We start from the raw sequence: 17,720 nt of genomic DNA on the forward strand, positions 1-17,720 counted from the left end.
AGTTCTCCCCAAGGTTCCAAGATTCCTGCTTCTACTCCCCAGAGCTGGGGTGGGGGAACCAAGCCCTCACCTTGGGTACTTGTGTCCCCAGATGGGGTAAGGGACTTCGGAGGAACCGGTTTATTGCCCTCCCCCCCAACCCACACCCGCTGCCCGCGCCTCTCTCGGCACTAAACAAAGTTTGCTAAGTAACTTCAAATGTTATTTGAGGACGGCCTGGCCTCAACCCAAGGCGGCCCTGTGGAAACTTGTTTTTCGCTGCCGAGACTGCAAGTATCAAAGACACACTTTCGGAGGGGGGGGTGCTCCAATACCGCTCCCCCCTCTGTGGCAGGGGCTGGCCCTGAACGGACACACAGACACACAGAGCAGACACACATAGGCCTGTGCCTACAGAGAGATGCAGACATCATCCTGTGGCCTAAACACCAGGGACAGCTACAGGACAGCCCTGGAGCATGGCACACATAACATACAACACACACACATGTTGACATGCTAAGGAGGTAGGAGGGGGTGACAAGGCACTACCCCCAAGCCCATGGAGTCCTGTGATTCTTCCAGCTGGTGGGGTTTTGCCATGTTGGGGAAAACGTACGGCTCCGATCCTTGGGGTCCTGTATTCTCATGATTCCAGGGCTTGACGGGGTGCTGGGATGAGGCCCCCCAGCTTAGTTTCCCCATCTGCAGAGGGCCACTATGGACTTTTCTTTTCTTTTTTTTTTTTTTGAGACGGAGTCTCGCTTTGTTGCCCAGGCTGGAGTGCAGTGGCCGGATCTCAGCTCACTGCAAGCTCCACCTCCTGGGTTTACGCCATTCTCCTGCCTCAGCCTCCCGAGTAGCTGGGACTACAGGCGCCCGCCACCTCACCCGGCTATTTTTTTGTATTTTTTAGTAGAGACGGGGTTTCACCGTGTTAGCCAGGATGGTCTCGATCTCCTGACCTCATGATCCGCCCGTCTCGGCCTCCCAAAGTGCTGGGATTACAGGCTTGAGCCACTGCGCCTGGCCCACTATGGACTTTTCAGCCGAGTCTGGGTTTTTTCATCCCTCTGACAGGGCTGCATCCCTAAAGGTGAGTCCCTAAAAGTAGGCTCTGAGCACAGGGCCTGGTATACAAGCAGTGCTCCAGTGTCGTCTGGCATTTCTGCCAGTCCTGACCCCATAAACCTGGTGTGTTTTCCTCTTGATTGGTGGCCCTGACTGCAAGCAGCTTGGTGTTCTCCGGGTCCCGGGAGGAGCCCATGCTGACGTTACTCGCTTGTTCCAATCTTCCCGTCTCTCTGATTTTCTCACTTTGTTCCTCCCTTTCTCTCCTAGCTTTTCTTGATCTTTCCCCAAGTCCCTCTTCTTCTTTCTCCAGGTCTCTGCTGGCCCTGCCCAGGCCTGGAGCTCAGGGAAAACGTGGGAAACAGGCACAGGGTACACATCCCTCACTGAAGCCAGCCAGGCCTGCAGTCCTCCGCGCTCTGAGCCCCCTGATTACCCTCCTGGGCCCCCGCAAACCCCAGCAAGAAGCTGGAGGCTGAGCACTTGAGCTGACACAATAGGTGAAGGAGAGGCTCTGTCACAGGGTCCTCTGAGACCTGTCACCTCCAAGGTTTGCAGACAGGTGTAGTCCCACTGAATGTGATGGAAGAGCCAAGGCCCAGGAGGAAACTGGAGTGAGTTCCTCCTGCAGTTCCAGAGAGCCTCCCTATCCTCGCTGTAGCCAGGTCCTCAAGGAGGTAGATTTGCGGGGGTCTCCCAGTCCCAGTCCCACACACCGCCTCATCCCCACTCACAGTCAACGCCCGCAACACCCCGCCACCCGCAGTCTGTCGCGCAGTGACAGCCTGTCACAAGCACTGCCGCACACCGGCACAATCTGTCGTCCACGCACAGTCTCACACACAACCTGTCACACACACGCACACACACACACACAGCGGCACAGTCGCACACACAGCCAGCCTCACGCGATCACACCAAGCGTCACAGCTTGTCACAGCCATAGATTCCTCACAATAAAAATAACAGCTACCGACTCCAGAGCAATTATGCCTGGGCAGCGGGTGGGTGGGGGGGAAGGCGGGCGGGCATACGTGACCTCCTGTGACCCTCCCAAGACGAGGCAGGTATGAGTAACCTGTTTTACAGATGAGGAAACAGAGGCCACAAGGTCAAGTGCCAAGGTCATGGGGCTAGAAGCAGGGTGGTGGGGATTACCCAGCCAGATTCCCAGGAGTGAGCAAAACTTAAACAGGTTCACTCCAGCTTTTCAACCCCCTCCTGGCCACCTGAGGCTCCTCCTTCTGGCCTTCCCATGGGAATTCCCTTCCTATTCCCTGGTTCTAAGAAGCCCAGAGCAAGAAACAGGAGGAAGAGGCTTACTGGTTTCCCGCTTAAGGGTGTTCAAAACCGTCTGCCTTTGGCTGGGAAAACTGGGCCACGCCCTCCCCACCAAATGCTACTTGGCTCCAAGCGGGGTACTGATGGACACTGAGAAACCGCTGGCCAGCGTGGGGGCTATCAGAGGGGCAACTACAAGTACAGTGGCACTAGGCTTGAGTGTCTGATGTGTGAGTGGCCATGTGGAGGACTGGAGTTGGTCCACAGTGGTGGCAGCTTGTGGTCCTTTAGGGGATTTGGTGGGTAGAATCGGGCAGAGGGTCTTCAAAGGCAGAGAAGTCTCAGGACTTCAAACCAACATCCTGACCCTGTCCACACAGGTGGACTGACCCACTTTGGGCCCGGGGGGCCTCCAGGAGCCCCCCTGGCCCAGGCAGGCCCCAGCCTCCACCGCCCCTGGGGCCCTCCGCGGCCCAGGGCGCTTCCTCCTCTGCAACCCACTTTTCCCTTGCTTTCCCCTTCTTTGTTCCGCCCCCGCCTGCTCCTGGGGCTTCCCCCATTGGAGTTGCCTCGGCCAAAACCAACAGGGCTCCAACGACATCCCGCCTTGGCCTGCCGGGCGGCCGGCCCTGCCCCATGGCCCGCTCAGGGGCCAGATCCGGGCTCGACTGGGTCCAGACGGCAGCCCCCGCGCACGTGGCTACTCCCAAGGCATGCGAGAGCACTCACACACCCCCCTGCCCTGCCCTGCTCTGAAGGGCACCTAGGCGTGCTCATGCACATCCCTGTTTGACACCCCAGCCCGGCACTCGGACATGTGCACACACATAAGCATGCTGTCATACAGTTGCTCCCACCCGGGTCCGCAGCAGGCCCTTGCCCGGTGTCCCCAATCAGGAGCTAAGGCACCGAAAGCTTATGTGCTCACCTAGGCCTGACATTCCCAACGATACTGGCTGGTGTACTCACACCCATAAACATGCCCCTATCGGGCACCACGCGGGGGTCCTGAACACAAGCATTCACTCCCCTGCTTTCCCTCCGATGGAGCTTCCAAGCACAAGTACTCGTGCCCAGGGCCCCCATGGGGAGCTCCAGGTGGGTCTGTGAGCCTGCTCTGGTGCCCACACACGTGGCTCCAGGTCTATGCGGGTACACACCTCTCCAGCCTGCACGCGCGTGTTTCACGAGTCACACACCTGCCAGGCCGCCCAGGGCATCTGGCTTCAAAGTGGCATTCAGGTTGTTGGGGGAGCTGGCAGGGAAGGGAGGCCTAATTCCCACCTCCCCCATCCCTCTCGGAACACCCGCCTCCCCATATGTCCCTGGGGGCACAGGTGAGACATCCCAGAACTGCTGCTGCCCAGTGGCGCCCCTGCATGTGCTATATTTATATTTGAAATTTGTACCTTTATATATACTTTTTATATGTAAGAACCGCTCCCCCCTCTTCCCGCTCCACGTTTGTACTTGGATTTTACCACCCCCACTAGGCTTCGACCCAAACCTGCAAAAACCATTTCGCCAGGCAGGGATGTAGGGGGAGGCGGGAGCAGCCCTCCCCCTCTCCACTGCGGCCGTCCCACGTTCTTAAAGACGGGGACCCCCCTCCCCCAAGGGCCGGACTGCAGCGCCGAATCCCGAAGCCCCAGAAACACAATCGCGGGGGTGGGTGCTGGCGGCGAGACATTGCTTTTTGGTGTGTGTTTGCAGTTACCGCTTAAATTAACCCTGAGTGACGACTTGCAATTCGCCACAAAGAGGCCATTTAATGCCCCCCACCACCCCACCTCGGGAGAAATTTCCACTTGCCCCCGACCGAGTCCAGCTCGGGCGGCACGCTACCCGCCCTCCAGGCCTTCGCTCCAGGTGCGCCCGGGCAGTGGAGACGATTCCCTGCGTGAGCCATGGACTTCAGGAGTGAGGCTGGGTGGGTTTTGGAGGGGTGGGAGCAGAGGCAGGGGGTTATGCCGGGACTCCCCAGACGCTCCACTGCCCAATCATAGCTCTTCGATGTCCCAGCCTGGGTGGAGAAAGTTAGATGGTACTCCAGCGTCTCCTCCGGGTCCCCGGAACAGAGAAGCTGGGCTGCACCCCATGTTGGCACGAACATCCCCTCCCCAGTGTCTCTGTCCATTAGGTCGCGTGCCAGTACGTACCCTACCTGAGATAGCCCCTCTGCCAAGTGCGCCCCTCGACAGGTGTCCGTCGTCCACGGGCTCCTTTCATTGTAGCCTTTCTGGAGGTTCTCAAGGCACGTGGCATTTCCCGGACCCGCTGCAACAGACTCAGACTCGGGGGAGGGGGCTTATTGGAGGTAAAGGTGGTGGGGAGGTCTCCCCGGGGCCCAGGCAGGAGGAGGGAAGGTCGTGTGCTTTCCATGTCGCGGGCAAAATGGGTGCTGACGGTCACTGCCACTTGCACCGCACACTGCGGGGTGGAAGAGGACAGCAAGTGCCTAGACCGTGCAGAAGGCCGAGAACCTGGGCGCGAAGAGGCCGCGGGACACGAGCGGGCTGTGCGCAAAGCCCGGCGTGCGCGTGCGCGGCGACGAAAAGGCGGGAAGCAGCGCTTCGAGGCCCCGGATGTGAGACGCGACCTGTGGCATGTACCAGGGTGGCTCCGACGACGGAACCGCCATGGGTGCTGAGTGGAGAGTGGGGACCGTGGACGGCGGGGGCAGGTGAGGGGAAACTGGGAGCCTAGGTCAGGCTTTCGACCGTTTGCATGGCCAGAGGCTCCTCAATGATCCCTCTCAGGCACCGTAGTCTCTCTAGTGGGTTGCGGTGGCGTCCTCCCGGCCCCTCGCTGCGCAAGCACGGCTCCCTCCTGCCTGGGCGCGGCCTGCCCCTCACAGTGACCCCCCGGCCCACCCCCCAGAAAGTGACCCCGCGCTGGTGGGCATGGAGGACTGTCCCGGTTCACCATTTGCTGCGTCAAAGGCCGCCGCCAAAAGGGGCTCCGATGTCGGCATTTTTGCCTTAAGGCTAGTTTGTACCCCAGGCGCGCGGGGTTTGGGGGCTCAGGGCCACCTGTGCCTCAGTTTCTCTCCTCCGCCCATCCTGACGTGCGACGGAGGATAATGAGCGTTCGGAGGCTTTGGCTGTGAATGCGATGTTGATGATTGCTGTGATTCTTTGGGTGCTTGGGAGAGTTTGGGGTTTAACTGCCCCCAAATCCGAGGACAGCTTGGGGTCGTCCCTTCGGAGAGGGTCTCTCCGCGTCGCATAGTGAGCGTCGCCACCTCTAGACTACTACGGTCTCTGAGGAACCTCACCTTCAATCCCCGAGCCTTCTCTTTTGGGGGAGTAAAGGCGGGGAAATTTACCAGGGGAGATTTTTGTTTGTTTCCAGGGTTGGCTGGGTTTGGGGGAGTTTGGCCTCCAGCGAGCGCGGGGAACAAATGTGACTAAGTGGCAGAAAATGCGCTTTCCCTTTCTCTCTTCTGCCTTCAGGCCGCGGGGAGTTGCGCAGCCTCTAAAAAAATCTTTAAAAACCTAAAACCTCCCCTCCAAGTCCCTTTCGATCTACGCCACCTTCCCTCTCGGGCTGATTTCTTGAATTCGGGGCGTCGAGGCCTCCCCACCCATTGCTTCCAGCCCTTTTGCAGCACTTCCTGGGCAGGCCAGGGGAGAGGACGGAAAAGTGGAAAAAGAACGTGTGCGCCCTGCGGACCCGACTTAACCTGTTGGAGGAGGAAGCTGGTGTCGGGCTGAAGTCCCCCGAGCCACCCCCGGAGCCAGAACAGCCCCCAGGCATTCAGAGAAAGCCGCCTGTCCCCAGTCCCCTCGGAAGCCGGTCATAAACCCGACTTCTCATCACTCGAATTACTTAAATGCGCTTTGATGGTGTTAGGTCCTTTTCCACGTGCGGATGACTCAGCCCGCTGCAGCTGCGCCCAGGGAGGTGACCCTGGGGCAGCGGCTGACCCTGCTGCGCCCTGCACCCTGGACCCAGACGCGGCCCATCCCAGCAGCACCCCCGCCCCAAGCTCCCAGACCACACTTAGCTTTTTTTTCCCCCCTTACTCTTCGAGTCTTTTTCCTCTTCTCTAAAAACATTTTTTTTAACTTAAAGGAGTTTTATTACTTTATATATATATATGTACATATATATATATAAAGCATGTGAGACAGAGGCTGAATGGTAGAAACAGGCTGTTAAAAAAAGAAAACTACGTGCCGGTGACGCTTCGTGGAGCTGGCCAGCCTCGCCTGCCCCGCGACTGAGCTTGCGGTCGCCCCGATTCTCTAGTAGACCCGGACGTGGGGCACCTGAGATCTCCGCCACTGAAAAGGCGCTATAGAAATGCAAGGAATGATTATGATTTTAATAAAATTGTCTCATTTAGGAGCAAGCTTCTGCGCTGCCTCTGTCGTCGGAGCCCGGGTTTGCCACGGCAAAGTCTGTAATCAGAGAAAAATACCAGCTTTGTTGAGGGTTAGAATATATCATTGGCTAATGTGTGTGGTTTTCTTTTTAAATAATGCTAAGCATTGGAATAATTAAAGAGTGAGAAATAACTCGTCTCTCCTCTCTCCTCTCCATTCAGCATTGTCTTATTTAAGGGCGGAAAGCGCGCTTTTCGGCAGAGCTGGTTAGTTTTTAATGCGGGCTTTTTTTCTCACCCGCCGTTCCCTCCGCTCCGGTCTGATTCGCAAATCCCCAAACTGGCACAAACCGGGAAACTTGCGGCCGGCCGTTCTTCTCCCCGAGTTGGAGACAGCCCTCTCCTCTTCCCTCCCCCGCCTCTGGGCCCTGACCCACTGCCTGGTTTGCGCTAGAGCCGTTTAAAAAAGAAAGAAAGGAAGAAAGGAGCCGGGCTCTGGTACCCCGATGCCAGCCGAGGGCGCGTTTCCCAGGCGGCGGGCTGGTGGGAGAGTCAAACCCGGGTGTGGGGAAGCAGCCTCGCTGCCTACTCTGCATCCTCTCCCCTAAAAAGAATCAAGTATTTCTAGAGATCGCCTGCTCATAGGGCTCAGATCCCTTGTCATATTTTAAATTAAATTGAATAGTTCTTTCTTTCCAGCCCTATATGCAATAGGAAGAGAAAATGCGGTCTTGGAGAGCCCGCCTTGGCAACCCTGTGCCCTTGATAGAGGAGAGAGCTGCCCACTTGGGCTGGGCCTGGCATCCAGCCCCAGAGGAGTGCTCTTGCCACTGGCCACAGGGCCTGGATTTGGGGAGGAAGAGCAGGGTCCAGGGCCAGTGGCTGGGCACGGCCTGGAGAGATGGGGGAGTTGGGGAAAGGACTTTTTTTTTTTTATCAGGGATGCAGAGGTTAGACTCTGGGCTGGTGGTAGGGGGCTGGTGGTAGGCGAGGTGGCTGCGGTGGCCCTTCCCCCAGGTGTGGGGAAGACCGCTTAGAAGGGAAAGGGGATCCTGAAGTGCCTGGGGAAGAAACAGCTCCCTGTGAGAAAGCAATGGGAAAAATGGGCAATAAATGGGCATAGGGGCTAGTGCCCACAGGCATTAGTGGCTGTGAAGTGCCTTTGAGTTGCAAAGGGAGCTTTTTATTTATTTGCTTCAGGTGTTTTTCATTACATGTGTTTCCCTTTTATTTTCCTTGTTATTTGGTCCTTAGACTTTTCAGCGATCCCTTGTATCCGTCTTTTTACATAAGCAGAAACTTTTTTTTCCTCCTTAGAGAGATACTGTGGGAGGTATTTTGCCTTCAGTGCTTTCTCTTTCCTGCTTTTTTTAAAATTTAATTTTAAAATTATAAAGTAAATTTAGTGCTAGTGAAAGTGAGGGGGGGAACCAGCTGGGGCTGGAGCCAGGGAAGGGGTAGGCAGAGGCAGGGTTCTCTGCCTCCCTTCTTGAGGCAGCCCCTCCCCAGGACCCTGGGCCCAGCCTGGTGCCGCTTGCTCACTCTCTCTGCTCTCTTCTCTTGATGCCGTTCCTGCTCCCCTCACCTCCCTGCAGGGCTCTTGTGGACAGGGATGGGGACAGTGTATCCCAGTGGGTGCCCATTCTCCCTTTGGGAACTCCTGGCTCTGCAGAGTCACTTTCCCTCATGACCTACATACTGAGGCCCCCCATTCCCTGCCTGCCAGGCAAGCAGGGCAAGAGGAGGGGCCCTTGCTCCCCTCAGACACTAAGGCTGTTTAACTTTCAGCTCGGTGGGTCCTGTTTGTCCCCCATACATGCCCTGTTAGTCTGCTAAACCCGCTGCACAGTTGGTTGCCCTGTTGATGGGATCAGAGTTGGGCAGGCATAGACAGAAGACACACACACACACACACACACACGTACTCATACACATACTCTGCAGCAGTGAGGATGAGAGGGGCTTCTATTTGCCACACATTTTTGTGGTCACATGAATAGCACACTCTGCTCTATAACACGTGTATGCACATAGGTGTTTGCATTTGACGATACTGGCGTGACAGGGAGGTATTTCTAAGCCATATAAATTATGAGAACTGTATAGCTTAAAAATTTAAGGCCTGTTCATCAGGGCTGAAAATGTTTATTTCTTAATCTGGGTGGGGTTACATGGGTGTGTTCACTTTGTGAAAGTGTATCAAGCGGCATAGCTTACAATGTGTGCAATTTTTATACATGCCTTGCTTCAGTTAAAAAGTTTACTTTAAAAAAAAGAAGCCCCAGTCTCAAAGGTAAAGAAAAACCTGTGCATTACAAAATAATAATAAAAATTTAAATAAAAATTTATTCTAGCCTGCTTTGCTTAGTCCTTCCTGCTAGGAATGGTGGGAGGGCTTGCAAAAAATATCGGGCTGATAAAAAAGCTAGCAGGCATGTGGTCCCCGAGGCATCCTGACCGGTCCACATGTGTGGAGTGCCTGAAAACCGCCTACAGACAGGTATAGAGGTAGGATTTTAACATCTCAGGGCTAAAGGATAAGAAATGGTAAAGAGTAAGTTACGTGCCAATTACATTTTGCTGTCAACATCTGGAAAGCAAAATTGCAGCTGTTCTCTTTGCCCCTGCTCCCCTGGATTGCCACCTCTTCTTTTTTTCTTTGCACACTTAAATTTTATGTATGCTTGCCATTTATACTTTGGTTTTCTGCACTGTTAAAACAATTCCATGGCTCTGTTCAAATTGGGTTGTTGGGTTTGAGTTTTTTTTTTTTTTTTTAAAGGATCTTGTAGTCTGACAGTATAATTTTTGGAGGGATTTATTTAAACAGGCCCAGGAGCCATTGATAATCCCCTCCCTTTTCTTTCACCCTCTCTGTCTTCCCAGAACTGCTCAGGCCAGCAGTGAGGGGGAGGACGCTCGGCAGCCCTTGCCGGGCTCCTTCCTTTCGCGTCTGCTCCTCCGGGCAGGTACTGACAGCTTCGCCCTCCATGGCCCTTCTGCGGTGTTTTTGTTTTCTCTTCGCCCCCCAAAAATATTTGAACCAAAAAGCCTCTTTTTTTTTTCCTCCACCCACAGCAAACTGAAAGGGCTAGTGAACCGTGATTCAACAGAGCGAGGGCGCCTCTTTTCTTCCTTAGCATTAATTAACTCAAGTTCGTTAGGACGTTGGGTCTGTCGCCCACAGTTTTCTCTTGTGTGTGCTGAATCGGGTCATAGAGGGAGACTTCCCGTGCAAACAGTTTGTGTTGGAGCTGAAGGACACAGAGGGGGAGAGAGGGTGAGAAAGAAAGGGAGCCGGGGAGGGACGGAGCGTGGCCGAGGGGTGGGCATGGTCCGAGCTCCTCAAAGCACCCCCAGTGTCAGGCTCTACAGGGGCTAGACACCAGGGAAATGTGGATTCTTGGGTTTCCTGGGCAATGATCCTGATAATAAAATAGTTGGGGGAGCAATACATTTTGAGGAATTGAAAAATGACCTCTTTCTAACTCCTAAAGTTGTACATTTTGGGGTTCTGGCCACTGCCTGTGGCTGAAGCAATTGCAAGAAAGAGGTTCCCTCAGGACTGAGGGTGCCAGGCCGATCTGAGGGCAGGTGGTGAGGAGAAATCCTTTCTTGCTCCTTGTCTCTCCTGTGGCAGGGGAAACAGAACTGGTAAAATGAAGGGGGTTATCTGGACTGATCCTGATGGAGCTCTTACGGAGGGACTGGGAAGGCCCCCGCCTTTTGGGTTTTGTCACCTTGCCCTGACCACCCCCCTTCCCCACCCCAAGGAGAGGATTTGCTGTGGTGTCTGGGGTGAGTTTTCAACATTTTGCCATTTGCTCTGGCCTTCTCTCTCGCCTTCCAGATATTTTCACAGTGTGCTGGGCACAGATCTCATCTTCACGCGCTGGTCTCTCTTTGCCTTGCCTTTTGTCACTTTTTCAGTTCTTCAGAAAAAGTTGTGAAGCTGGCCTGTGCAGTTCTTCCCTCTTCCAGGGCCCTTGACCACCATGAAGTGACACTTCCCAAGCCGGTTAGGTGTGTGAGGCTCTGCACTTCCCTTGCCCCTGGAAGCCCTTCGTTGTCATCTGTCCTTCACGCACTTTGGAGGGTTTTATCCCCATGCAGCCTGCCGGCTGGAGAAGAGAGCTTTGGCCTTCCCCAGCTTTTACTTCTATTTGGTGACACAAGGAAGTTTCAAGCTAAATAATGAATTAAAGACTAGGGTTTTTGTTTCCCATTCCTTGTAGAGGATGAGATGAAAGTAAACAATTTCCAGTTGCCCTAGAGAGAATAGATTGTCTCCCCCAATATCCCCATTCCTACCCTATTTTATTCTGTGCCAAGAGGGTAAGGGAGATGTGCCTGGAGCAGAGGAGCATTTGGAGCCAGAACGAGGCTGCCTGTTGGCCCGATCCCAGGCCACCGCTCCGGGTTTGTAGTCTGGAGGAGAAAAGGAAGAGGGGGGGCGGTTTACAGGAGAGAAGTGTGCGGCCTGGCTGTGAGGCAGACCCTGTCCTAGACCCAGCACCGGGGTGTGGGGTGAATCCATTCAGCCAGCATGAGGACACTAGAAAGAAACTGCGCAGAGCCGCCTTTCCTGAGCAGAGGAAAACAGGCCCAAGTCAGCCAAAAACCCGCTTTGTCCAAATTATCCGAGCTCCCTCGCAAAGTGCATTTTCCGGTTTCCATTCCTGGAGTTTCCAGACTCTTGGATGATTTTGTTCTGACTGCAGAGCCCCTTCTCGTTGGCCCCCAACCGAGGGGAGGCCCCACCCTCCTCTAGGATAAGCAGCAGGGCCCCTTCCCTGGCTGCCCGGTGCTGCCGCCGCGTCATGTCTGCAGTTCCCTTCCCATCTCTGGCCGCTGTCTGGCCACTGTCTTCTTGTGGCCTTCCACGAAGCAGCGGTAATCTTGGGACAAGATGAGAGAGCTCAGGGTTACGAAGCCGGCTTCTTTTGGTTCAGACCAAGGCTGAATTACAAAATTCCAACCACTGGGCAAACTAATTGGGGCTCTGTTTATGGCCTTTTTAATTTCCCGTGTCCTTTCTTACCCAGGCTGCAGATACGCTTTAGTAAAATGGATACTGGAATATCTGGTCATTTCTGTGCAGTTTTGTCAGTTATTTGCTCTAATTGCCTGTAGTTACCCAGATCAACATGGGCCCAAGTGTCCAGGATCTGAAAGAATAAATCTGGGCCTTAAGGCCAGCAGGATGTGGACAAATAGGATTTTTTTTTCTTTTTTTTTAAGATAAAGAAGCCTCCTGAAAGTGGCCCTGTCTTAAAATATACAGCTTCTTATGCTTCTAGATGTTTCACTATGGGTAGATGCGGGCAGGTTGCAAAACCTATCTCAGTCTGGGAAGATTATTTTGTTTCCTTGAAGAATTTTTAACACTGTATATGTGATTGAGGTACTGTACATATTTTCCTAAAATAATCCATAAGGCCTCAGTGGACAGGTCTGTTGTGTGGAGTTTTTGAAAACCATGCATTTCTTCTCATGGAGAAGCGGTCATTTTCCTTAACTGGTTTTTCTTTTTCTGCTGCGACGCAGAGCCCTTTTCTGTCTTCTTATTTTTCCTCCTCTGCTGTTCTGTTTCCCTCCATCTTTGTCCTTCTTTCTTTGCAGTTGTGGGCCCAGCTTGGCACTCTCCAGGTTTGGCTTTTTTCTCTTTTTTCATTCTCCTTCTCTCTATTTCTCTTTCTCCGTGGCCCTTTCAGTCTTTTTCTGTTGGGGGCACATTTCTCCTAGTGATGGCTGAAACTGGCATGGGTATGTATTTTAGAAATGTTTCAGTGAAAACTGTTGCTGGTTTTTTTTTTTCTCTTCACCAAATAGTACTCAACAATAAAAGACAGAGGCTTTTCTTCCACAAAGGCAGCAAAATCCCTTTCCACAAACCGAAAGCCCGTGTGAATTTTTAAAAAGTCTTATTTCTGGCTTCTCGATGATGATTCTCTCCAATGGGGGAAATACCTTTTCCCCCCCAATGCTTCCTGCTTTTCCTTTTTGCCCCCCCTTGTCTTTTTTTTTTTTTTTCCTCTTCCTATTACCAGTATCACTGGCTTCCTTTCCCCGTTTCCCGCGTCCTTCTACTCTGTGGCCTGCATGTCCCCTCGCTTCTTCCATCGCCTGAACTCTTACACTTGCCAGTGACTCAGACCTGGAGAAGCCTTGAATCGTATGAGGGATTTTTTTGTCTTGATTCTGGTCTTTGGTGCAGGATGTAAAGCGGTCTGATCTCCTGCCTGGGGCTGGAGGGGAGAAGGGAAGGAGGCTGGGCCGGAGACAGGTAATCTTCCAACAGGAGTCTCCACTCTCTTAACAAAAGGGGGACAGTTTCCTTTTGTCTGGGGCTCATGAGGGGCGTGTCTGGGCTGATGGCCGCCACCAGTGGCATGCAGGAGGAGGGGGCCCGCAGTGGAGGGTGCTTGAAATGTTTCTAATGGAACCTGAGCAATTCCTCTGTGTGCGCCGAAAGTAGGAGGGGAGGAAAGGAGGGAGGGAGGAGAGAGAAATAGAGAAAGAGACCTTCTCATCGCCCTAAGCATCAGAATATCCTGGCCACTCCTCCAGAAAGGCCTCCCCCACTGGGAGTCAGCAGCCCATAGAGAGAATGGGGTGAGGGGAAAGTATTTGCGTGAGAATCTTCTGCCCACCTGCAAGGTTATAGCCACTGGCAGGAGAAGGACAATTGACAATTGTTCTTCCTCCAACTTTCTGCCCTGGGAAAGGCCTGTGGCTCCTTCTGTTAAGAGAGCCTTGAGGGGGTGCTTGGGGCTCTTTGTGGGTCCCTGAGGCTCTATTGAGACACTCTTTTGCGGCCTGTCCTCTGATCTCTCCGCCATTCCATGGAGTTTTGACCCCCAACCCCTCTCCAGGAGCCAATCGTGCATCTTGTCCTGTTTCCGTAACTTCTACATGGATCCTTCCATCTGTCATCTCCCAGCTGTGGGACTGTTGCTGTCCCCACCTCTATCCCTGACCCAGTTGTACCACCAGATTCAGATTCAACCCATATTGAGCACGTCTCTTCTACTGTGGCACTGTGGTCTGTGAAGCGGAACATGCCAGGATTCTCCAGGAGGCTCGTGTTGGCCATTTTCTGTTTGGTATCTAATATTTAGTATAAATCAGAATACAAGAAAAACACCTCAATGCCAAATATAAACTCACTTGTAGTTTTTAATGACCTCACCTTGACTTTAGAAGGCAAAATTGCCTCTGCAAGTTGGAGAGGCAGAATTTGGTACCTTATGTCATGTCGCTAAGCTAACATCTTTGGCTGATTGGACTGAAGCTGGTTATTAACATGATGTGAATTATCGGACACCACCCTAAGAGGCCTGTCTCTGATAACACCTGCCTTCTGTACTCTCACCTCTAACTGTTTCTTTCAGGGGTCAGCCATGAGCTCAGTTCACTGGAGATGGATCATTCAGGGCACAGACTGGGGTCCCAGGTGTTGGGCAGCCCCTGTCCCATTGTCAGGGTTCAGCGCCAGCCCAGGGCTAGATGTTTTATTTTGGCACGCCCCAGGTGCTCTTCCGGGAACCTTTCTGCCAACATAAAGGCCACAAAGCACAGGGTTTCAGTTGGGGAAGAAAGGGGCCCGAGTGAGCAGTGACCTTTTTTCCGTTGCCAGCTGAGGACTGAGCTTCGCTGGGGGAGAGGGCGGCTGTAGGGATGGAGTTCTGAGTGGAATTGGATCCCGTTCTCCCTGTCTGCAGCCACATCCTTCCTCCTCTGCTTTTCCTTTCATATCTATTTCCTTCTTACTGCATTTCAAAGGCCTCAAGCATGGCTGCTCCCTAGCTCTTACTGGAGAGACCCCTTCAGAGGTGGGACTCCCCTCCCCAGTGCTCACCTTTTCTGCCTACTGTGAGGAAGGTCCCAAGTAGAGGACCAGAGCAGGAACTCCCTGGTGGGTCTCTTCTCTGTGACTTGATTTCCCCCAGGTGGCCTGCTTTTGGTAGAGCCCTTTGCTGTTTTTTGTTGTGTCCTTTCTTAGCTCTTTGCTTTTCATTTGGGTTTCTCATTTTATACTTCTGTACTTTGCACTGCTAGGGTTTGGGCCCTTTAGTCTAAATTGATTTGGGAGACAGGTAAGAAAACTAATCTCAGGTCAACTGGAGAGGGCAGATCCGGAGGAAGTGAAGAATTAAATGCCTGTGCAGTGGTGAGGGGCGTTGGTCAGATTCCTTGCTTCTGCTCAGAGGTAGTGTCCATCTTTTTGCCTTTGTCACTTCTCCCCGGGTCTGGCTGTTGTTTGTGGCTGCGTGTAGAGCTTGTCAGGCGGAGTGCTGTGACAGGAGGCTATTTTAATAAACTGTTGCAGTTTCTCGAGCCGAGCTGTGTTGCGTTGGCATCCCTCGTCACCGCTAATGGAGCGTGCGTGGCTGGGTGTGGGCCGAAGGAGGAGGCTGAGCTTGCTGGGGGCTGGGGGAGAAGAGAGGGACGTGTGGGGTGGTGGCCTACCCCTTGTCTGAGAGTGCTCTTTCAGCAGCCAGACCGGGGGGCATCACAAGGTGGCAGTACCCTGGGCACCAGATCCCTGCCCTGGAAGTACTGCTGGCATGGACACTTTCTGAGCTCTTTCTTCTTATTTCTATTCATAGCACCGCAGGCTTGTGTGTATGTGGCCGGGGAGGAAAACTTCCACTCGCCCCTGTGTGCTCCATAGGAAGAAAAGAAAGAAAGAAAGAAAGAAAGAAATAGAAACAGAAAAAGAGAGAGTGTGCAGGCCCGAGAGAAAGACTGAAACCAAAACACAGAGAGAAGGCGCAGCTGCTTCCCCAAGGCCTTCTGGGGCTCCCGCCCGCCAGCCTGCCCGGAGTCAGGCCTTTATTTATTTATTTTTTCAGGCTTAAAAAAAATTTCTAGTCTTCCACAATCCCAGTCCCCCCCCACTGCCCCACCCCACCCCCAGATTTGCTGGGTGGCTGCTGCCAAATGGACCCGAGTGGGAGCCTGGAATGAAAAATTCATAACTGCTGGACTTTGCTTGTTCATTAGACGTGAACTTGTCGATTGGGCAAATTGTTTTTGGTCTCCAACTGCCGGGGGCTCTCCCCACCCTCCCGGCTCGCCTGGTTCCCTCCTCCCCTTAGACGCAGCCATTGGCTGCTCGTGGATGTCTCTTTGCCAAATAGGTGGATCCTTCTCTCTCTCTCTCTCTCTCTCTCTCTCTCTCTCTCTCTCTCTGTCTCTTTCTCCCCCCCCCCTTTTTACTGGCTTGGCACAAGCAAATGGATGGGGATTGAGCCTGAAAGGAGAGAGAGAGAGGGAGTTTGAGAGAGAGAAAAGGAGCAAAAAAAAAAAAAAAAAAAAACACCCCAAAACCCAACCAGTGCGCACACACACGCGCACACTCACACACACGCCCCATCCCATCCACGTCCTCCCTCGATCCTCGATCTCTCCCTCCCCCCCTTCTTCCTTTCCTCCCTCCCTCACTCCCTCTCTCTCTTTTGCACGCGTCTGCCAGCAACGGTCTGCAGCCGGTCAGAACTCGTCCTCTTCCCCGGGAATCTGCGAGCTCCCCCTTTTCCTCCGATCAGGCAGCTCGAAGTTTACACCCCTGTGCCGCTGCCAAAGCCGAAAGCCTTTTTCTTCAGCTGCCGCTTTTTCCCTCCTGGGTTTTGTTTTTGTTTTTGTTTTGCACGGGGGTGGGGTGGGGTGCGTTGTTGGTTGCGGGGAGATGGTGGGAGGCTGGTTTTGATTTTTAAATTTTGCATTTTTTTCTTTCTTTCTTTTTTTTTTTTTTTAACTGGAAGAGGATGCACAGGGGAAGAAATTGAAAAAAAATTTGTTGGCTTTTGTTTACCTGGCGTGTGTGGCAACCGGCTCGCTCCCTCTCTCTGCTTGCTATCCCTGACCTTTCTTTCTTTTTGCTCCTTTTCAAAAAAAATATTAATTTCCCCCTTCTGTGCAATGGAGCATGGGGGGGGGAGGAGGGGGAAGGGTTTGAGAATCCACCCAAGCCCAGCCCCTATTCCCCAGAACACCAATAATAACCCCCTTTAAAACATTTACCTTCCTCCCCTGCTCCTCCTCCTCCCCCCTCCCCCCACCCGCCCCCAACTCACAACTCTGTTGAGTCCAGAATCTCAGAATCGGGCGTTGGGCTTTGCCGGGTGCTTCAGATCAATGGTAATTATTTAATTTTTTCCAGTTTTATTTTTGTAAACAGAAATCAATTATTATTTAAACTTCAAACAAGCAAACAACCAAAAAAAAAAAAAAAAAAAAAAAACAAACAAAACCGAGAGAGCCCATCCTTCTGTCACCTGACTGAGTGGGAAAGAGGGTGAAGGGGTTGTGGGAGGCTGGGGAAGGGGTCGCAAGAAGACCCATGTAGCTTTTAACCCTAATGTGGCCGAGACAAGCACCTTATTTGTGCTAACAAGAAGTGTTTTGTTCATTATTACTGTGATTAACATTAGTATTGGTGTCGATAACAAAGCTGAAATCACATATTTAGGATTTAGGTCTGATTAAAAAATGCTGGGGTGGATGTTCCAACTGGATCAGGAGAAAAGAAAATGAAAACAGCCTGGGGAGAGGGAAGCCTGATCTGTTTCCTCACTCGCTTGCTCGTGGATGTCATTTTCTCTCTTCTTGGGGGCGGCCAAAAATCGACCGGTGTCGGGGACCAGAGGCGGCCCCGCACGCCCCCGCGTGTGCGTCCACGGGCGTCTGTGCAGACGGACATTGCGCCGGGGCGAGCTGACAGGAGTTCACGGCTGCGATAGAACATGGAGATGTCATGGGCGCGACAGAGCCTGGCGGGGATACCAGCAGCGTGTGTGTGTGGACGGCAACGTTGTCTGTGCGCGTGTGTGTGAGTGAGTGAGGGAGAGAGAGAGAGAATAGGTGTGTGTACAGGCTCCCGGTGCCTCTGTCTGGCTGCTGAGGCTGAGATGGGAGCAAGCGGCTGGCGAAGCTGGTGGTGGCTTCAAACCACACTTTTGTAGAACAATTGCAAGAGAAAATTGTTGGGGGGAGGGAGGAGGAGGAGAAGGCGGTTTTCCTTGTGCCCCCCCTTCTAACGCTGCTTTTCTCC

The 17,720-nt window shown here is 53.1% G+C and overlaps 1 protein-coding gene across 39 annotated transcripts in view; it reads left to right on the forward strand.

The window, feature by feature from the left end:
* Positions 1-17,720, forward strand: part of NFIX (nuclear factor I X) — a 103,912-nt gene that overhangs the window by 12,690 nt on the left and 73,502 nt on the right. For 6 of the 39 annotated variants that reach the window (XM_005588185.5, XM_065534507.2, XM_074026089.1 and 3 more), the window contains exon 1: positions 16,121-16,807. The exons of 5 other annotated variants lie outside the window; for them this stretch is intronic. In XM_005588185.5, the coding sequence (XP_005588242.1) occupies positions 16,805-16,807 (3 nt within the window). In that variant the 5' untranslated portion in view covers positions 16,121-16,804. Of the gene's footprint in view, positions 1-16,120; positions 16,808-17,357; positions 17,531-17,557; positions 17,639-17,720 lie in introns of those variants that run through there. 28 more of the 39 variants (XM_074026087.1, XM_074026093.1, XM_065534502.2 and 25 more) reach the window with 6 other exon arrangements.

Source organism: Macaca fascicularis, chromosome 19 (genome assembly GCF_037993035.2).
Source record: "Macaca fascicularis isolate 582-1 chromosome 19, T2T-MFA8v1.1".
Classification (NCBI taxonomy): Eukaryota; Metazoa; Chordata; class Mammalia; order Primates; family Cercopithecidae; genus Macaca; species Macaca fascicularis.